We start from the raw sequence: 21,843 nt of genomic DNA on the forward strand, positions 1-21,843 counted from the left end.
GAGTCGTTAATCATGAAACATACACCCTGGCGGCTCCGGACTGGCGGGAGGCTCTGGCGGCTCCGGACTGGCGGGAGGCTCTGGCGGCGCCGGACAGGCGGGAGGCTCTGGCGGCGCCGGACAGGCGGGAGGCTCTGGCGGCGTTAGACAGGCGGGAGGCTCTGGCGGCGCCGGACAGGCGGGAGGCTCTGGCGGCGCCGGACAGGCGGGAGGCTCTGCCGGTGCCGGACAGGCGGGAGGCTCTGGCGGCGCCGGACAGGCGGGAGGCTCTGGCGGCGCCGGACAGGCGGGAGGCTCCGGACTGCCAGCGGCTCTGGCGGCTCCGGAGTGATGGGCGGCTCTGGCGGCTCCGGACTAGAGAGAGAACCTGGAGGGAGGAGATGGAGAGAGAGCCTGGTGCGTTATTCCAGTCTTCACTATTATTATACAATGTAGAAAATAATAAAAATAAAGAAAAACCAGACAAGACAAAATTACAAAGAAACTTCCATTAATTTCCATTACTTCCATTAAACTTTTATCTGAACATGTGAAAATCATGTAGCCTATCCATGGTGTGATGATTTACATTGATTTGTGTAGTTGTTTTAGAAGGTGTAGCCTATTAGTCTTGTTCGATTCTATAGGCCTAGGCTAAGAGTGAACAACAGGCCTATAATGTGAGTGAAAACCCCACTCATCGAAAATGTTTGACCAAATAGGTAACAAATTCATTTAAACGTGAATGATTGATGTATGTCTCTTGAATGTGTCGCAATCTGAGAGCGAGAACGCGCATTCTGCCTCTGTTTCCAGTGAGTGGGGAAGGAGTAGAGGCGATTATCCAAAGCGCGCTCACAGCTGAAATATTGGGGCCACATGCATCGGCAAAAGACGAGAACGCGCGCCCTGTGTCTTCTCTGCTTCCTTCTCCGATACTGTCGTTTCCTGCATTCCAGTTGATTGGGAAGGGGGGCCGGGACGACCACTGAGTAGAGAAATTCTAGGATAAGATGGAGGTTTGCGAGAGACTTTTGTGTCTGGCTGTGGTGTCCAGCGTTCTCTGCGTTGGCTCGGTTCTGGGGAAATACGTGAGAGGTATCGTCAACACCAAGGAGGTAAGGTGTTTGATACCTAATTTATCACTTGTGACAATGACACCATTATAAGACTCGGCAGCGCCTTCTCATTTAGCCTAAAGCCTTTCCGTGTTTATATTATATTGTGAGTGTGACGCGCTCCGAAATTGCCTGCTCATTTTTATTCCAAATCAAGCAATTTCTCCAAGATGTTACAGGATGTCCATACTGCCTTTTATTTGTGCGCATCTCTATGCGTGTCAGAGTGAGCGTATTTCTATCTACATCGTTCTGGCTCTGTTTGTGGCTCTCACCAACCGGTAGAAGCAAGCTGTGGATGTTTACGAGAATGTGCCTTGCAAATCCATCTAGCATTTATTTTTCTTTGTGATAGCGCCAAGTGTTGGTGATATCCTACACTGTAACCAAAATAACTCACATCCATAATTCGCATATAATAACGGTAACCCCGCCGTTACAGGTGTACTTCAGTTGTCGCTCACGTCACATGTAGTTTATTATAGGTCCTCCTCATCTCACATCAGCCGTGCTCCAACACTTAACACTAGCCTATCAATATAAAACGTTGTCTTTTGATATCAATCTGTTATGAATCTCAAAGATATTATTATCTGATTTAATGTATCTGTTGCTATTGATTCCTTCTGCGTTTAGATGTTGTGCTCATATTGTCCCCATGCCCTGCTGTGAGTGACCGCATTATAGGTCGGGCCAGTGTAAAGTGCACCAGACAGATCTGTGCCAGCCGCGACTATCCCGTGCACTGAGCTCTCTCATAACTCTTCTCATCTCAGCTCTTTTAAGTGTCCCACTTCTGCATAACAGTTTGATGATCAGGTGTGATATTTAACCCATGACATTCATGACTCATAAAGTAGGCTAACACCTGTCCTACACAATATAATTAATTCCCTCTTCCCCCTTCCCTCTTCAGAAGGACCACAATGGAAATAAGCTTTTAAGCTTTATTGTGTTATCCTTGATGATTTTCTTATTGTATGTGGAGGTGTCACCGGCTGGAGCTCCCTTATGTATTTCAAAAAAATGGCCTAATAAATTCAATCAATCAATATCATATGTAGAAACACTTAGGCTTATTATCAGATCATGTGGCTTCCAATCAATAGCTATTGAAAATTGACTAACTATAATATAGTTAACTAGCTAAATACACTAGTGTATGATATCAGAAATGCTTATGAATAACATAAACCATATTAGATCCCCAGCTCATGCCAGACGTACTCTATACTCTCTTCTCTTACATGGTGTGTGTTAGTCTGAACCAGGGCTGTGTCTTCCCTCAAACACCATGTCACTGCTCTGAATGGACTGAAACAACACTCATCTGGACATGTTGATATAGTGTGTGTGTGTTGTCCAGTGGGATTGTTCAACACATCAGTCTTGTCTGCGGACTCCCACCCAAGGTCACACACACACATGGCCTCACTCCTCCACCTCAAAGTCACAGTAGAGTACAGTCGTGGCCAAAAGTTTTGAGAATGACACAAATATTCATTTTCACAAAATCTGCTGCCTCAGTTTGTGTGATGGCAATTTGCATATACTCCAGAATGTTATGAAGAGTGATCAGATGGATTGCAATTAATTGCAAAGTCCCTCTTTGCCATGCAAATGAACTGAATCCCCCAAAAACATTTACACTACATTTCAGTCCTGCCAGAAAAGGACCAGCTGACTTCATGTCAGTGAGTCTCTCGTTAACACAGGTGTGAGTGTTGACGAGGAAAAGGCTGGAGATCACTCTGTCATGCTGATTGAGTTCGAATAACAGACTGGAAGCTTCAAAAGGAGGGTGGTGCTTGGAATTATTGTTCCTCCTCTGTCAATCATGGTTACCTGCAAGGAAACACGTGCCGTCATCATTGCTTTGCACAAAAAGAACTTCAAGGAGAGCGGTTCAATTGTTGTGAAGAAGGCTTCAGGGTGCCCAAGAAAGTCCAGCAAGCGCCAGGACCGTCTCCTAAAGTTGATTCAGCTGCGGGATCGGGGCACCACCAGTACAGAGCTTGCTCAGGAATGGCAGCAGGCAGGTGTGAGTGCATCTGCACACACAGTGGAGGATGGCCTGGTGTCAAGAAGGGCAGCAAAGAAGCCACTTCTCTCCAGGAAAAACATCAGGGACAGACTGATATTCTGCAAAAGTTACAGGGATTGGACTGCTGAGGACTGGGGTAAAGTCATTTTCTCTGATGAATCCCCTTTCCGATTGTTTGGGGCACCCGAAATAAAGCTTGTCCGGAGAAGACAAGGTGAGCGCTACCATCAGTCCTGTGTCATGCCAACAGTAAAGCATCCTGAGACAATTCATGTCTGGGGTTGCTTCTCAGCCAAGGGAGTGGGCTCACTCACAATTTTGCCTAAGAACACAGCCATGAATAAAGAATGGTACCAACACATCCTCCTAGAGCAACTTCTCCCAACCATCCAGGAACAGTTTGGTGACAAACAATGCCTTTCCCAGCATGATGGAGCACCTTGCCTTAAGGTAAAAGTGATAAGTGGCTCGGGGAACAAAACATCGATATTTTGGGTCCATGGCCAGGAAACCCCCAAGGCCTTAATCCCATTGAGAACTTGTGGTCAATCCTCAAGAGGCTTGTGGACAAACAAAACCCCACTTGATTATGCAAGAATGGGCTGCAATCAGTGTGGCCCAGAAGTTAATTGACAGGACGCCAGGGCGGATTGCAGAGGTATTGAAAAAGAAGGGTCAACACTGCAAATATTGACTCTTTGCATCAACTTCATGTAATTGTCAATAAAAGCCTTTGACACTTATGAAATGCTTGTAATTATACTTCAGTATTCCATAGTAACATCTGACAAAAATATCTAAAGACACTGAAGCAGCAAACTTTGTGGAAATTAATATTTGTGTCATTCTCAAAACTTTTGGCCACGACTGTACAACATATCAAATCAGCAGGCAAGGCATGTTCAGGTTCAGTGATGGTGGGGAGGATTATAGGTATGTTCAGGTTCAGTGATGGTGGTTCAGGTTCAGGTGTTCAGGTTCAGTGATTATAGATAGGTATGTTCAGGTTCAGTGATGGTGGGGAGGATTATAGATAGGTATGTTCAGGTTCAGTGATGGTGGGGAGGATTATAGGTATGTTCAGGTTCAGTGATGGTGGGGAGGATTATAGGTATGTTCAGGTTCAGTGATGGTGGGGAGGATTATAGATAGGTATGTTCAGGTTCAGTGATGGTGGGGAGGATTATAGATAGGTATGTTCAGGTTCAGTGATGGTGGGGAGGATTATAGGTATGTTCAGGTTCAGTGATGGTGGGGAGGAGTATAGGTATGATCAGGTTCAGTGATGGTGGGGAGGATTATAGGTATGTTCAGGTTCAGTGATGGTGGGGAGGATTATAGGTATGATCAGGTTCAGTGATGGTGGGGAGAATTATAGGTATGATCAGGTTCAGTGATGGTGGGGAGGATTATAGGTATGATCAGGTTCAGTGATAGTGGGGAGGGTTATAGGCATGTTCAGGTTCAGTGATGGTGGGGAGGATTATAGGTATGTTCAGGTTCAGTGATGGTTTGGAGGATTATAGGTATGTTCAGGTTCAGTGATGGTGGGGAGGATTATTGGTATGTTCAGGTTCAGTGATGGTTGGGAGGATTATAGGTATGTTCAGGTTCAGTGATGGTGGGGAGGATTGTAGGTATGATCAGGTTCAGTGATGGTGGGGAGGATTATAGGTATGATCAGGTTCAGTGATAGTGGGGAGGATTATAGGCATGTTCAGGTTCAGTGATGGTGGGGAGGATTATAGGTAGGTTCAGGTTCAGTGATGGTTTGGAGGATTATAGGTATGTTCAGGTTCAGTGATGGTGGGGAGGATTATAGGTATGTTCAGGTTCAGTGATGGTGGGGAGGATTATAGATAGGTATGTTCAGGTTCAGTGATGGTGGGGAGGATTATAGGTATGTTCAGGTTCAGTGATGGTGGGGAGGATTATAGGTATGTTCAGGTTCAGTGATGGTGGGGAGGATTATAGGTGTGATCAGGTTCAGTGATGGTGGGGAGGATTATAGGTATGATCAGGTTCAGTTATGGTGGGGAGGATTATAGATAGGTATGTTCAGGTTCAGTGATAGTGGGGAGGATTATAGGTGTGATCAGGTTCAGTGATGGTGGGGAGGATTATAGGTATGATCAGGTTCAGTGATGGTGGGGAGGATTATAGATAGGTATGTTCAGGTTCAGTGATGGTGGGGAGGATTATAGGTATGTTCAGGTTCAGTGATGGTGGGGAGGATTATAGGTATGTTCAGGTTCAGTGATGGTGGGGAGGATTATAGGTGTGATCAGGTTCAGTGATGGTGGGGAGGATTATAGGTATGTTCAGGTTCAGTGATGGTGGGGAGGATTATAGGTGTGATCAGGTTCAGTGATGGTGGGGAGGATTATAGGTATGATCAGGTTCAGTTATGGTGGGGAGGATTATAGATAGGTATGTTCAGGTTCAGTGATAGTGGGGAGGATTATAGGTGTGATCAGGTTCAGTGATGGTGGGGAGGATTATAGGTATGATCAGGTTCAGTGATGGTGGGGAGGATTATAGATAGGTATGTTCAGGTTCAGTGATGGTGGGGAGGATTATAGGTATGTTCAGGTTCAGTGATGGTGGGGAGGATTATAGGTATGTTCAGGTTCAGTGATGGTGGGGAGGATTATAGGTGTGATCAGGTTCAGTGATGGTGGGGAGGATTATAGGTATGTTCAGGTTCAGTGATGGTGGGGAGGATTATAGGTATGTTCAGGTTCAGTGATTGTGGGGAGGATTATAGGTAGGTTCAGGTTCAGTGATGGTGGGGAGGATTATAGGTATGTTCAGGTTCAGTGATGGTGGGGAGGATTATAGATAGGTATGTTCAGGTTCAGTGATGGTGGGGAGGATTATAGGTAGGTTCAGGTTCAGTGATGGTGGGGAGGGTTATAGGTATGATCAGGTTCAGTGATGGTGGGGAGGATTATAGGTAGGTTCAGGTTCAGTGATGGTGGGGAGGGTTATAGGTATGATCAGGTTCAGTGATGGTGGGGAGGGTTATAGGTATGTTCAGGTTCAGTGATGGTGGGGAGGATTATAGATAGGTATGTTCAGGTTCAGTGATGGTGGGGAGGATTATAGGTAGGTTCAGGTTCAGTGATGGTGGGGAGGATTATAGGTATGATCAGGTTCAGTGATGGTGGGGAGGATTATAGATAGGTATGTTCAGGTTCAGTGATGGTGGGGAGGATTATAGGTAGGTTCAGGTTCAGTGATGGTGGGGAGGATTATAGATAGGTATGTTCAGGTTCAGTGATGGTGGGGAGGATTATAGGTAGGTTCAGGTTCAGTGATGGTGGGGAGGATTATAGGTAGGTTCAGGTTCAGTGATGGTGGGGAGGGTTATAGGTATGTTCAGGTTCAGTGATGGTGGGGAGGATTATAGATAGGTATGTTCAGGTTCAGTGATGGTGGGGAGGATTATAGGTAGGTTCAGGTTCAGTGATGGTGGGGAGGATTATAGGTAGGTTCAGGTTCAGTGATGGTGGGGAGGGTTATAGGTATGATCAGGTTCAGTGATGGTGGGGAGGGTTATAGGTATGTTCAGGTTCAGTGATGGTGGGGAGGATTATAGATAGGTATGTTCAGGTTCAGTGATGGTGGGGAGGATTATAGGTAGGTTCAGGTTCAGTGATGGTGGGGAGGATTATAGGTATGTTCAGGTTCAGTGATGGTGGGGAGGATTATAGATGGGTATGTTCAGGTTCAGTGATGGTGGGGAGGATTATAGGTAGGTTCAGGTTCAGTGATGGTGGGGAGGATTATAGATAGGTATGTTCAGGTTCAGTGATGGTGGGGAGGATTATAGGTAGGTTCAGGTTCAGTGATGGTGGGGAGGATTATAGGTAGGTTCAGGTTCAGTGATGGTGGGGAGGATTATAGGTATGTTCAGGTTCAGTGATGGTGGGGAGGATTATAGATGGGTATGTTCAGGTTCAGTGATGGTGGGGAGGATTATAGATAGGTATGTTCAGGTTCAGTGATGGTGGGGAGGATTATAGGTAGGTTCAGGTTCAGTGATGGTGGGGAGGATTATAGGTATGTTCAGGTTCAGTGATGGTGGGGAGGATTATAGATGGGTATGTTCAGGTTCAGTGATGGTGGGGAGGATTATAGGTAGGTTCAGGTTCAGTGATGGTGGGGAGGATTATAGATAGGTATGTTCAGGTTCAGTGATGGTGGGGAGGATTATAGGTAGGTTCAGGTTCAGTGATGGTGGGGAGGGTTATAGGTTAGGTTTTTTAGTTTATTTATGTTTGTGTGTGATTGTGATTTCATGTGGCTGTGAGTATGTTGAGGCAAGTGAGTGTGTTTGTGTTGCACCGTTGTGTAACCTTACTAATGAATCATTGAGAGGTCCAGGGGTGACTTGACTATAGTTGATTGGTAATTAATTGTTAATGAGGTTTAGCAAGCAAACCGGGTTCTGGAGAGAGGGGGAGAGACGAAGAGAGAGGGAAATAGGAAGGGAGGGACAATGAGAGCGGGGAGAGATAGAGAGGAAGGGACAGGGAGAGAGAGGTAAAGAGGAAGGGAGAGAGAGAGAGAGATCGAGGAAAGGAGGGACAGACAGAGGGGTAAGAGAGGGACAGAGATAGAGGGAGTAGTAGTGACCGCTGTAGTGACCGGATACTGCATCGAGGCCTAGCACTTGATTAATGGGCTGTCTAACACACACACACACACACACATACACATGCACACACACTGGCTCAATGTCTCTGCGTCACAATGCAGTGGCTGTGGGGTAATGAGAGGACTAAGGGGGATTAAGGTTGACACCCCATCCACTGTTCCACTGCTCCTGTTTCCCTACTACTCTCCACTGACTGGGCCTAGTGCAGGACTACAGGTGCCTTCTGGGCTTACACTGAACTGCATGGATTGGGGCTAGACTGGACTGACCTGCTCAGAAACACTGTTAGGCTCTATTCCCTTTCTGTTCCTTAAGCGCATGCCCCCCCCCCCACCTGAGGATCTTTTTTCAGCCATATATTTCCTGTTTGAGGAGTGCAAAATCAATTTGTCACTTAAATCTTGCTGCAGTGATTGCTTTAATTTGACTTCTTCGACTCTTTCATACTCTTGTGCCTGTCGTTTTTTCCCCATTAAAGTTACGACCGTGGAAATGACGCCTCTAGCACTGAGATGCAGTGCCTTAGACCGCTGCGCCACTCGGGAGCCGAAGTGACAATAGTGGTAGGTGGATTGTTTGTCCAGATCTGTAATAGGCTATAGCAGTGGTCTCAACTTTTTTGAGTCAAGATCACTTTGAGTCAAAATCTACTGTTCAAATTGTTTTTTTTCCGTTACTTAAAAAATGTAAGCCTATGCAACATTAACCTAATGAAACAATAGTGTAGTAATGAGATTTGAGCAGTAGGCTATAGGCCCAAAACATTATTACCGCATGTTAGCTTTGCTTGAATTGCCTTGCCAATGCATTGTTGTTCTTCTCGGACCGTTTAAAAAACAGATATTTTAACATTTGAGTAAGACCATATGATCACGCTTTTTTTTACCGGGCTGATGGAGCCTGCATCTGATGGTCAGTCTCAGCAGAGGGTGAGGGCAGCAGACTGAGGGTCTGCCTCTCAACGTCTCGCCGCTCTCCCTTTCCTCAGCTGACACTGACCCAAAAGGGACGCCGTCTTCCAGCTGATGACGAAACTCGAGTCACACCACATTATTTCTGCCTCATGCACAAATGTATTTTGTTATTCCTATGACCCAAGAAAGAAGACCCAAGCCACCAATAATAACAACGCAAGCCTATCGATACATTTTCCTACTCATTCATTGCAGTTGCAGTGCTGGTTGTATTGTGAGTGGCAGTAGGGAAAACACACATTTTATGGTAGTGTTAATAATAGTGTTGAATAGAAAGTGTTGACAGTTCTAAGTAAGAACTTAAACATGGAGTCACTCATCAAAACAGCAGCTGTTTGCTGTATTCGTTGACAGTCTCTTTCTGGTCATGCTTTTAAAGTTTATAAATCCCCCAGTATCAACTTTGCTGTAGCTTTCTTTTACGCCTGCTACATTACTGCAGACACAGTCATCTGAGCCATCTGATTGGCCAGTTGTAGGCCTATAGTGCACTTGATTTGCTACCCCTGGGCCCGCCAGGAAGGCAGAGTTTATACCTTCAGACATGTGAAATGGTTCAAAATGTGAACACGTGGCCTACTCGGTGTGCAGGGAAGCTGAATCAGGTGCCCCCACCACCAACAGAGCGAGACATTTACAAAAATATTTGGTGTTCGACTAATAATGCCTTGGAGATGGAACAGATTTTTATTTATTGGACTTTTGAGAAATCCATATGCATTGGGTGCTTAACCCATTAGGGCGTCACCCACCCACACAACCGGCGTCACCCACCCACACAACCGGCGTCACCCACACAACCGGCGTCACCCACACAACCGGCGTCACCAATAAACCAGGGATATTGGCCAAATGAGCCATTTCCTTGTGTGTAGATGTGTAGCATTACAAAGCTTTATAGCTTATTGTTTTATTGGTTTTTACTTTCCTTAAATAATAATTGTCCACCTCATGGTTCAGCTGTCAGAGATTTGAGTACTAAATCCATCTGGGCATTGCATGCTTAGGCCTATAGACTTATATAATAAGCGGTGTCAAGAGGAAAGCCCATAAAATTGTCAGACATTGACCCCCTTCCCCCCCCCCTCTCTCTTGTACACTGCTCCTACTTCCTGTTTGTTTATTATCTATGCATAGTCACTTTGCCCCCAGCTACATGTACAGATTACCTCAACTAGCCTATAACCCTGCACACTGACTCGGTACCGGTGCCCCCTGTATATAGCCTCGTTATTTTTATTCTTATTGTGTTACTTTTTAGTATTACTTTTTATTTTAGCCTACTTGGTAAATATTTTCTTCTTCTTGAACTGCACTGTTGGTTAAGGGCTTGTAAGTAAGCATTTCACGGTAAGGTCTACACTGTTGGTTAAGGGCTTGTAAGTAAGCATTTCACGGTAAAGTCTACACTGTTGGTTAAGGGCTTGTAAGTAAGCATTTCACGGTAAAGTCTACACTGTTGGTTAAGGGCTTGTAAGTAAGCATTTCACGGTAAAGTCTACACTGTTGGTTAAGGGCTTGTAAGTAAGCATTTCACGGTAAGGTCTACACTGTTGGTTAAGGGCTTGTAAGTAAGCATTTCACGGTAAAGTCTACACTGTTGGTTAAGGGCTTGTAAGTAAGCATTTCACGGTAAGTTCTACACTGTTGGTTAAGGGCTTGTAAGTAAGCATTTCACGGTAAAGTCTACACTGTTGGTTAAGGGCTTGTAAGTAAGCATTTCCCGGTAAGTTCTACACTTGTATTCGGCGCATGTGGCAAATAGTTTGATTTAATATTAATATAAACTATTTATATAAAGGAAGAGAAACTTAGGCAGATATATATATATATATATATGCCGGTGCTATGCTATGACACCAGAATGCGTTTCATTATCCTAGGCTAGCCTACTGCGTCTGCTATAGAGATATAGGCGTACAGAAGGAGTCTACTTTGTTAGTTTTTTATCCTAATATTTTTTTATAAAGATAACCATTGTATTGTAAGGTTATGGGAGTAACTCTGGTAGGCCTAAAATATTTTTCCTCACCTCAAGTTCAACTGTTGGTGTCAGTTGGAGTGTCGGTGCGCACCCCCTTAATATCATAGGCCTGCAGTATAATATGCTAATAGCCACATCAAACCTTCACACAAGTTTCTAAACTTTATTAGGGTAACATCAAAAGAAAGTAAATTTTTTAAATAGGAGCAGGATATTATATTGTGGCAAACAAAGAAAATTGCTCCAAATGAAACAAAACCCTTACGAACTGGTCTGAACCTTCACGGCTTTTAATACATTTTATTGGCCTAAAGCCAGCAATTACCAGCTAACCGAAACATATGCTCCAGACAAGCCCAGTTATTCAGGAAACTTTAACTCGTGCTCTGCCTCCTCTCCAATCCGAGCGGCTATTCCTCACTCACCTAGAATCTAACGCTTCAATACAGACGTTGAATTGACAAGGATACTGTGTATATATATATATACTTTTTACTGACAAATAAAATCAATCAATCAATTCAATCAAGAGATATCTGTTACAAAACACCAAAAAGTTTGATGACAATCAGAGATTGTCAAGCCAAATCTTCAATACTGGGCAAGCCTACAAGGTAAGGAGGGATGTATTTTCTGTTTGTTGAGATTGACATAATCTATGTATTCTGCTGTTGAAAACGCAAACCATGACATTGAAGTGCCCGAAGTCGGCATGCTTTATTTATTGGTTGTGTGGTGCATTGGCACAGAAACCTGTTGATGGAAAATGAATTGCATATATTTTATATAATTATAAATATGGAATCAAAATATTAAATCTAATTCCCCCCCTAGCTGATCATTGTCTTCGCCCAGCTCTGATCGTAGTGTAATGAAACCGCCAGGGAGAGTGAGCTCTTCTGTGGTGGTTAGCGAACCGTCAACCTTCTGGCCCGTAGCCCTACCTGGTTTCGACTGTGCCTCAAAATAAGTCGTTATCCCATGTTTATAAACACAGGTTCACTACAGTTAATGTTATTTGTGGGCGTAAACAAATATTTGTAAAATTGGGGAGGGGGGTGCATTTTTTTTACACCGTGTGTTGGACTTTGAATCCGAGGGTATCCTGCTGTTAGCATTGTTTTTTAGTTAAGCAACGTGACAACAGTAATTAATGAGGCTGTCTAGACAGCACAGGTGACTGCAGGTAGGGTAGACAGAGCAGGTAGGGTAGACAGAGCAGGTGACTGCAGGTAGGGTAGACAGAGCAGGTAAGGTAGACAGAGCAGGTGATTACAGGTAGGGTAGACAGAGCAGGTAGGGTAGACAGAGCAGATAGGGTAGACAGAGCAGGTGACTGCAGGTAGGGTAGACAGAGAGGGTAGGGTAGACAGAGCATGTAGGGTAGACAGAGCAGGTAGGGTAGACAGAGCAGATAGGGTAGACAGAGCAGGTGACTGCAGGTAGGGTAGACAGAGCAGATAGGGTAGACAGAGCAGGTGACTGCAGGTGGGGTAGACAGAGCAGGTGACTGCAGGTAGGGTAGACAGAGCAGGTAGGTTATACAGAGCAGGTAGGGTAGAAAGAGCAGGTGACTGCAGGTAGGGTAGAAAGAGCAGGTGACTGCAGGTAGGGTAGACAGAGCAGGTAGGGTAGACAGAGCAGGTGACTGCAGGTAGGGTAGACAGAGCAGGTGACTGCAGGTAGGGTAGACAGAGCAGGTGACTGCAGATAGGGTAGAGAGAGCAGGTAGGGTAGACAGAGCAGGTGACTGCAGATAGGGTAGAGAGAGCAGGTAGGGTAGACAGAGCAGGTGACTGCAGGTAGGGTAGACAGAGAAGGTAGGGTAGACAGAGCAGGTGACTGCAGGTAGTGTAGACAGAGCAGGTAGGGTAGACAACACAGATGACTGCAGGTGGGGTAGGCAGAGCAGGTGACTGCAGGTAGGGTAGACAGAGCAGGTAGGTTACACAGGGCAGGTGACTGCAGGTAGGGTCGACAGAGCAGGTGACTGCAGGTAGGGTAGGCAGAGCATGTAGGGTAGACGGAGCAGGTGACTGCAGGTAGGGTAGACAGAGAGGGTAGGGTAGACAGAGCAGGTGACTGCAGGTAGGGTCGACAGAGCAGGTGACTGCAGGTAGGGTAGGCAGAGCATGTAGGGTAGACGGAGCAGGTGACTGCAGGTAGGGTAGACAGAGAGGGTAGGGTAGACAGAGCAGGTGACTGCAGGTAGGGTAGACAGAGCAGATAGGGTAGACAGAGAAGGTGACTGCAGGTAGGGTAGACAGAGCAGATAGGGTAGACAGAGAAGGTGACTGCAGGTAGGGTAGACAGAGAGGGTAGGGTAGACAGAGCAGGTGACTGTAGGTGGGGTAGACAGAGCAGGTGACTGCAGGTAGGGTAGACAGAGCAGGTAGGTTATACAGAGCAGGTAGGGTAGAAAGAGCAGGTGACTGCAGGTAGGGTAGAAAGAGCAGGTGACTGCAGGTAGGGTAGAAAGAGCAGGTGACTGCAGGTAGGGTAGACAGAGCATGTAGGGTAGACAGAGCATGTAGGGTAGACAGAGCATGTAGGGTAGACAGAGCAGGTAGGTTATACAGAGCAGGTAGGGTAGAAAGAGCAGGTGACTGCAGGTAGGGTAGACAGAGCAGGTAGGTTATACAGAGCAGGTAGGGTAGAAAGAGCAGGTGACTGCAGGTAGGGTAGACAGAGCATGTAGGGTAGACAGAGCATGTAGGGTAGACAGAGCATGTAGGGTAGACAGAGCAGGTAGGGTAGACAGAGCAGGTGAGCATTTTTTTTACACCGTGTGTTGGACTTTGAATCTGAGGGTGTCCTGCTATTAGCATTGTTTTTTAGTTAAGCAACGTGACAACAGTAATTAATGAGGCTGTCTAGACAGCACAGGTGACTGCAGGTAGGGTAGACAGAGGAGGTAGGGTAGACAGAGCAGGTGACTGCAGGTAGGGTAGACAGAGCAGGTAGGGTAGACAGAGCAGGTGACTGCAGGTAGGGTAGACAGAGCAGGTAGGGTAGACAGAGCAGGTGACTGCAGGTAGGGTAGACAGAGAGGGTAGAATAGACAGAGCAGGTGACTGCAGGTGGGGTAGACAGAGCAGGTGACTGCAGGTAGGGTAGACAGAGCAGGTAGGTTATACAGAGCAGGTAGGGTAGACAGAGCAGGTGACTGCAGGTAGGGTAGACAGAGCAGGTAGGGTAGACAGAGCAGGTGACTGCAGGTAGGGTAGACAGAGCAGATAGGGTAGACAGAGCAGGTGACTGCAGGTAGGGTAGACAGAGCAGGTAGGTTATACAGAGCAGGTAGGGTAGACAGAGCAGGTGACTGCAGGTAGGGTAGACAGAGGAGGTAGGGTAGACAGAGCAGGTGACTGCAGGTGGGGTAGACAGAGCAGGTAGGGTAGACAGAGCAGGTGACTGCAGGTAGGGTAGACAGAGAGGGTAGAATAGACAGAGCAGGTGACTGCAGGTGGGGTAGACAGAGCAGGTGACTGCAGGTAGGGTAGACAGAGCAGGTAGGGTAGACAGAGCAGGTAGGGTAGACAGAGCAGGTGACTGCAGGTAGGGTAGACAGAGCAGGTAGGGTAGACAGAGCAGGTAGGGTAGACAGAGCAGGTGACTGTAGGTAGGGTAGACAGAGCAGGTAGGGTAGACAGAGCAGTTAGGGTAGTCACAGCAGGTAGGGTAGACAGAGCAGGTGACTGTAGGTAGGGTAGACAGAGCAGGTAGGGTAGACAGAGCAGTTAGGGTAGACAACACACATGACTGCAGGTAAGGTAGACAGAGCAGGTAGGGTAGACAGAGCAGGTGACTGCAGGTAGGGTAGACAGAGCAGGTGACTACAGGTAGGGTAAACAGAGCAGGTAGGGTAGACGGAACAGGTGACTGCAGGTAGGGTAGACAGAGTAGGTAGGGTAGACAGAACAGGTTAATACAGGTAGTGTAGACAGAGCATGTGACTGCAGGTAGGGTAGACAGAACAGGTTAATACAGGTAGGGTAGACAGAACAGGTTAATACAGGTAGGGTAGACAGAGTAGGTAGGGTAGTGTTGTGGAATAATCAGAATTAGTTGGTAACATAGGTAAGATATTTTATATTCATCATATGTTTGTAAGTTACTTCTCATCAGAATGTTATTTTTGTATAATACTGTGGCGGGGTTTGCAGTTATCTGTTCTCTGTCAGGACTAAGTTACTTGGGCCGGAGAGAGGTCAAGCGTGTATCTCTTGGCTCCACAATGTCTGTGTGCCAGTCAATGTGTGTCTGTGATCTTGTCAAGATAGGGTGGATGTGATATATGCCTGTTGATATGAGGATTTGTTTAGGTTCTGAGTTTGAGAAAAGGACATAGTTTAGGAGACAAAGCTGAACGAGGTAGGGTAGACAGAGTAGGTAGGGTAGACAGAACAGGTTAATACAGGTAGGGTAGACAGAGCAGGTAGGGTAGACAGAACAAGTTAATACAGGTAGGGTAGACAGAGCATGTAGGGTAGACAGAACAGGTTAATACAGGTAGGGTAGACAGAGTAGGTAGGGTAGACAGAACAGCTTAATACAGGTAGGGTGGACAGAGCAGGTAGGGTAGACAGAACAGGTTATACAGGTAGGGTAGACAGAACAGGTAGGGTAGACAGAACAGGTAGGGTAGACAGAGTAGGTAGGGTAGACAGAACAGGTTAATACAGATAAAGAAGAGGTCGTAGATACAGAAGGACAGAAAGACAGCCAGATAGAGAAGAGGTCGTAGAAACAGAAGGACAGAAAGACAGCCAGATAGAGAAGAGGTCGTAGATACAGAAGGACAGAAAGACAGCCAGATAGAGAAGAGGTCGTAGATACAGAAGGACAGAAAGGCAGCCAGATAGAGAAGAGGTTGTAGATACAGAAGGACAGAAAGACAGCCAGATAGAGAAGAGGTCATAGATACAGAAAGACAGAAAGACAGCCAGATAGAGAAGAGGTCGTAGATACAGAAGGACAGAAAGACAGCCAGATAGAGAAGAGGTCGTAGATACAGAAGGACAGCCAGATAGAGAAGAGGTCGTAGATACAGAAAGACAGCCAGATAGAGAAGAGGTCGTAGATACAGAAAGACAGCCAGATAGAGAAGAGGTCGTAGATACAGAAAGACAGCCAGATAGAGAAGAGGTCGTAGATACAGAAGGACAGAAAGACACCTAGAGCGAGAGAGATGGTCAATACAAATGGAAAGACGTTAACCTGTTTGGCCTGGAGGGTTTAAAACTAGATTAATATGTCTGTGCAACACAGATTAATTTACAGGGGGGGGGGGTGTGTGTGTGTGTGTGTGTGTGTGTGTGTGTGTGCATGCGAAAGAGAGAAGGAAGTAGAAAGGAGTGTGTATTTCTGAGAGAGTGCGGTGACTTTCATGGTTTCTATGGCAGCTGCAAACTCGGGCAGCATGTGGCAGTTGCTATGACAATAATGGGGGAAATGGAGGTTTGGTGTGTGTGTCTGAGCCTAACAAGGGGGTCTTTCACAGTCCTTGGGCAGTCATATGATATACCCCAGGCACAGCCCCCAGTCCCACCACCTCTCCTCCTTTGTGACTGCTCTGTAGTCATGGACACACCTTTAGCCTAGGACAATACAATCTAGGACAATAAAATACATTGAAGTGCAGTATGTAGTGCTGCAGGTCTGGAAGTTAGGCCTCTTGATATACAGTACCATTCAAGGGTTTTTCTTTATTTTTACTATTTTCTACATTGTAGAATAATAGTGAAGACATCAGAACTATGAAAAAACACAACATATATTTTATATTTGAGATTCTTCAAAGTAGCCACCCTTGGCCTTGATGACAGCTTTGCACATTTTTGACATTCTCTCAACCTGGAATGCATTTCAAATAACAGGTGTGCCTTGTTAAAAGTTAATTTGTGGATTTTCTTTCCTTCTTAATGCTTTTGAGCCAATCAGTTGTGCTGTGACAAGGTAGGGATGGTATACAGAAGATAGCCCTATTTGGTAAAAGACCAAGTCAATATTATGGAAAGAACAACTCAAATAAGCGAAGAGAAACGATAGTTCATCATTACTTTTAAGACATGAAGGTCAGTCAATTTAAAGAAGTTTCTTCAAGTGCAGTCGCAAAAGCTATCAAGGCTATGATGAAACTGGCTCTCATGAGGACCCCTACCGGAATGGAAGACCCAGAGTTGCCTTTACTGCAGAGGATAAGTTCATTAGAGTTAACTGCACCTCATATTGCATCCCAAATAACTGCTTCACAGAGTTCAAGTAACAGACACATCTGAACATCAACTGTTCAGAGGAGACTGCGTGAATCAGGCCTTCATGGTCGAATTGCTGCAAAGAAACCACAACTTAAGGACACCAATAAGAAGACGAGACTTACTTGGGCCAAGAAACACGAGCAATGGACTTCAGACTGGTGGAAATCTGTCCTTTGGTCTGATGAGTTCAAATTTGAGATTTTTGGTTCCAACCGCCGTGACTTTATGAGACACAGAGTAGGTGAACAGATGATCTCTGCATGTGTGGCTCCCACCGTGAAGCATGGAGGAGGAGATGTGGGTGTGTTTTGTTGGTGACACTGTCAGTGATTTATTTAGAATTCAAGTCACACTTAACCAGCATAGCTACCACAGGATTCTGCAGTGATACACCATCCCATCTGGTTTGCCCTTAGTGGGACTTTCATTTGTTTTTCAACAGGACAATGACCCAACACACCTCCAGGCTGTGTAAGTGCTAATTGACCAAGCAGGAGAGTGATGGAGTGCTGCATCAGATGACCTGGCCTCCACAATCACCCGACCTCAACCCAATTGAGATGGTTTGGGATGAGTTGCACCGCAGAGTGAAGGAAAAGCAGCCAACAAGTGCTCAGCATATGTAGGAACTCCTTCAAGACTGTTGGGAAAAGCATTCTTCATGAAGCTGGTTGAGAGAATGCCAAGAGTGTGCAAAGCTGTCATCAAGGCAAAGGTTGGCTACTTTAAACAATAAAACATATATAAAATATATTTTGATTTGTTTAACACTTTCTTGGTTACTACATGATTCCACATGTGTTTTTGTCATAGTTTTGATGTCTTCACTATTATTCCACAATGTAGAAAATTGTAAAAAATAAAGAAAAACCCTTGAATGAGTAGTTGTTTCCCAACTTTTGACTGGTACTGTATGGCTGAGTGTGTTAACTGTTAACTACAGATGGCTTACTCTCTGACATATGGCTACGGATTTGCTCGCTATCTATGAGATATAGTACAGCTGTAAGTTCAACTTTTTCTGTGTTGTTTAACATGATCAATTCTATACAGCCTGTGCATGTGTCTGTCAGCCTACATCTGCAGGACAGCCCATTGACTGATACCCTGCTGCAGTGCCTTATGGAAGAACAGTGAAGCACTGTATACCATCAGCAGTATATCTTGACATGATGCTGGTTGAGTATTACAGCCAGGTTTTCCTGCTCTCTTCCCCATCTCACCTTCATCTACACCTCTCCTCTCCCCATTCTCTACCCTATGCCCCTGTCTTCCTCCTCCTCCTCGCCCCGGCTCTGGTTCCCCACTTTAAACAGGACTGGTTGTTCCTCACTCGCTTCTGTTTTCTCACTGATTTTGGACGTCTGGACTTCAGGTTCCGCTACCAAAAGGTGAGGTTATAGGTCAACTGATCTCCTATCTATCATTCTCTTTTCTTATTTTGTTTCATCAGTATTGTTGAATCTCTCCCTCTTAGTGAGTTTCTCTCTCTCTCTCCCTCTCTCTCTCTCTCTCTCTCTCTCTCTCAAATTGCCCCCCTGTACCCTATTCTTTTCTTACCTTCATCCTCTTTCCTCTATGTCCATTTCTCTCTTGTCTCTCTCCTCACTGATTAATTTTCTCTCCCTCTCGCTCCTCACTCTTTCTGTCTTTGGTAATTGTATCTACCCTTGTCTGTTCCTGTTATATTTTCCATACATTTACCCTGTCCTCTCTCCTCCTCTCTATCCTCTCCTCTTTTGTTATTTCTGTCCTCCTTTCTGTGTTCCTCAGGTTGCTGTTAGTGGTCTACAGACTTTGAGGCAGTCTGGTATTAATCTTAGGCCCCCTTTTCCCATTCCTTCCCTCCTCCATTCTCTCATTCTCTCGTCTCTAGTCGCGATGCTGTCAGAATATATTGCTCTACTTTGATGACAGCTCTCAGTGGCCAGCTGTGTATAAGAAGCCGGACAAGGTGAGAAACCACTACTCTGTGTCACACTTGGCGTGTGTGTGTGTATATGTACAGTGCCTTGCGAAAGTATTCGGCGACCTTTTGCCACATTTCAGGCTTCAAACATGAAGATATAAAACTGTATTTTTTTGTGAAGAATCAACAACAAGTGGGACACAATCATGAAGTGGAACGACATTTATTGGATATTTCAAACTTTTTTAACAATAAAAAACTGAAAAATTGGGCGTGCAAAATTATTCAGCCCCCTTAAGTTAATACTTTGTAGCGCCACCTTTTGCTGCGATTACAGCTGTAAGTCGCTTGGGGTATGTCTCTAGCAGTTTTGCACATCGAGAGACTGAAATTTTTTCCCATTCCTCCTTGCAAAACAGCTCGAGCTCAGTGAGGTTGGATGGAGAGCATTTGTGAACAGCAGTTTTCAGTTCTTTCCACAGATTCTCGATTGGATTCAGGTCTGGACTTTGACTTGGCCATTCTAACACCTGGATATGTTTATTTTTGAACCATTCCATTGTAGATTTTGCTTTATGTTTTGGATCATTGTCTTGTTGGAAGACAAATCTCCGTCCCAGTCTCAGGTCTTTTGCAGACTCCATCAGGTTTTCTTCCAGAATGGTCCTGTATTTGGCTCCATCCATCTTCCCATCAATTTTAACCATCTTCCCTGTCCCTGCTGAAGAAAAGCAGGCCCAAACCATGATGCTGCCACCACCATGTTTGACAGTGGGGATGGTGTGTTCAGCTGTGTTGCTTTTACGCCAAACATAACGTTTTGCATTGTTGCCAAAAAGTTCAATTTTGGTTTCATCTGACCAGAGCACCTTCTTCCACATGTTTGGTGTGTCTCCCAGGTGGCTTGTGGCAAACTTTAAACGACACTTTTTATGGATATCTTTAAGAAATGGCTTTCTTCTTGCCACTCTTCCATAAAGGCCAGATTTGTGCAATATACGACTGATTGTTGTCCTATGGACAGAGTCTCCCACCTCAGCTGTAGATCTCTGCAGTTCATCCAGAGTGATCATGGGCCTCTTGGCTGCATCTCTGATCAGTCTTCTCCTTGTATGAGCTGAAAGTTTAGAGGGACGGCCAGGTCTTGGTAGATTTGCAGTGGTCTGATACTCCTTCCATTTCAATATTATCGCTTGCACAGAGCTCCTTGGGATGTTTAAAGCTTGGGAAATCTTTTTGTATCCAAATCCGGCTTTAAACTTCTTCACAACAGTATCTCGGACCTGCCTGGTGTGTTCCTTGTTCTTCATGATGCTCTCTGCGCTTTTAACGGACCTCTGAGACTATCACAGTGCAGGTGCATTTATACGGAGACTTGATTACACACAGGTGGATTGTATTTATCATCATTAGTAATTTAGGTCAACATTGGATCATTCAGAGATCCTCACTGAACTTCTGGAGAGAGTTTGCTGCACTGAAAGTAAAGGGGCTGAATAATTTTGCACGCCCAATTTTTCAGTTTTTGATTTGTTAATAAAGTTAGAAATATCCAATAAATGTCGTTCCACTTCATGATTGTGTCCCACTTGTTGTTGATTCTTCACAAAAAAATACAGTTTTATATCTTTATGTTTGAAGCCTGAAATGTGGCAAAAGGTTGCAAAGTTCAAGGGGGCCGAATACTTTCGCAAGGCACTGTATGTGTGTGTGTTTCCATCTGCTCTGTTTTACCTGACCATGCTCCTTCTGTGATCTGGGCGACATTGTGTGTGCAGGCATTTGTTTCTTTATATGGAGTTAGTTCCATAGAAATAGAATGAATAGAACGGGCTTGGATGTTAACTTTATTAATCTGAACACAAAATCACAAAGGTGAAAAAACGAAACAGGAGACTCTGGCGGCGCCGGACAGGCGGGAGGCTCTGGCGGCGCCGGACAGGCGGGAGGCTCTGGCGGCGCCGGACAGGCGGGAGGCTCTGGCGGCGCCGGACAGGCGGGAGGCTCCGGACTGGTGGGCGGCTCCGGACTGACGGGCGGCTCTGGCGGCTCCGGACTGGAGAGAGAACCTGGAGGGAGGAGACGGAGAGACAGCCTGGTGCGTGGAGCTGCCACATGACCCACTAGGCTGGGGAGACCTACAGGAGGCCTAGTGCATGGAGGAGGCACCGAATGGACCGGGCTGTGGGGGAGCACTGGAGCTGTGGTGCGCAGCCTTGGCACCACCCCTCCAGGCTGGATGACCACTTTAGCCCGGACCCTCCAGAGTGCAGGCACAGGTTGAACCGGGCTGTGGGTGAGCACTGGAGATCTGGTGCATACCACTCGCACCTCTCCCTTAGGCTCAATGCCCACATTCGCCCGGCACGGGCAGAGCGCAGGCACAGGGCGCACTGCAACCTCCCAGCACCCCGAAGACACAGCATGCAGAGCCGGCGCAGGATACCCTGGGCCGAAACGGCGTACTGGAGACCAAACACGCTGAGCCGGCACAATACGCCCTGGCTGGATGCCCACTCTCGCATGGCACTTGCGGAGGCCTGGCCTATAGCGCACCGGGCTATGAGTGCGTACTGGCGACACCGTGCGCTTGACCGCATAACACTGTGCCTGACCAGTACTATGCTTCTTCTGGTAAGTTGGCGCAGGTCTATCGCCTGACTCCGGAATTTTTTTTGGGGGGCTGCCTCTCGTGCCTGTTGCCTCCAGGTCTTCTTTGGGGCGGCGATATTCCCCAGCCTGCGCCCAGGGTCCCTTGCCGTCCAATATCTCCTCCCATGTCCATTTCTCCAGATCGCGCTGCTCCTCCTTACCACGCTGCTTGGTCCGTTTTTGGAGGGTAGTTCTGTAACGATTCTCATCCTCGTCTGATGAGGGATATGAAGGATCGGACCAAAATGCAGCGTGGTACG

The 21,843-nt window shown here is 46.1% G+C and overlaps 1 protein-coding gene across 1 annotated transcript in view; it reads left to right on the top strand.

The window, feature by feature from the left end:
• The first annotated feature begins 801 nt into the window (after positions 1–801).
• Positions 802–21,843, top strand: part of LOC110503641 (transmembrane protein 145) — a 41,865-nt gene continuing 20,823 nt past the window's right edge. Inside the window, exons 1-3 of the mRNA XM_036969608.1 lie at positions 802–1,097; positions 18,339–18,413; positions 18,899–18,976. Coding sequence (XP_036825503.1) covers positions 993–1,097; positions 18,339–18,413; positions 18,899–18,976 — 258 coding nt within the window. The 5' untranslated portion in view covers positions 802–992. The remainder of the gene's footprint in view (positions 1,098–18,338; positions 18,414–18,898; positions 18,977–21,843) is intronic.

Source organism: Oncorhynchus mykiss, chromosome 3 (assembly GCF_013265735.2).
Source record: "Oncorhynchus mykiss isolate Arlee chromosome 3, USDA_OmykA_1.1, whole genome shotgun sequence".
Lineage (NCBI taxonomy): Eukaryota > Metazoa > Chordata > Actinopteri > Salmoniformes > Salmonidae > Oncorhynchus > Oncorhynchus mykiss.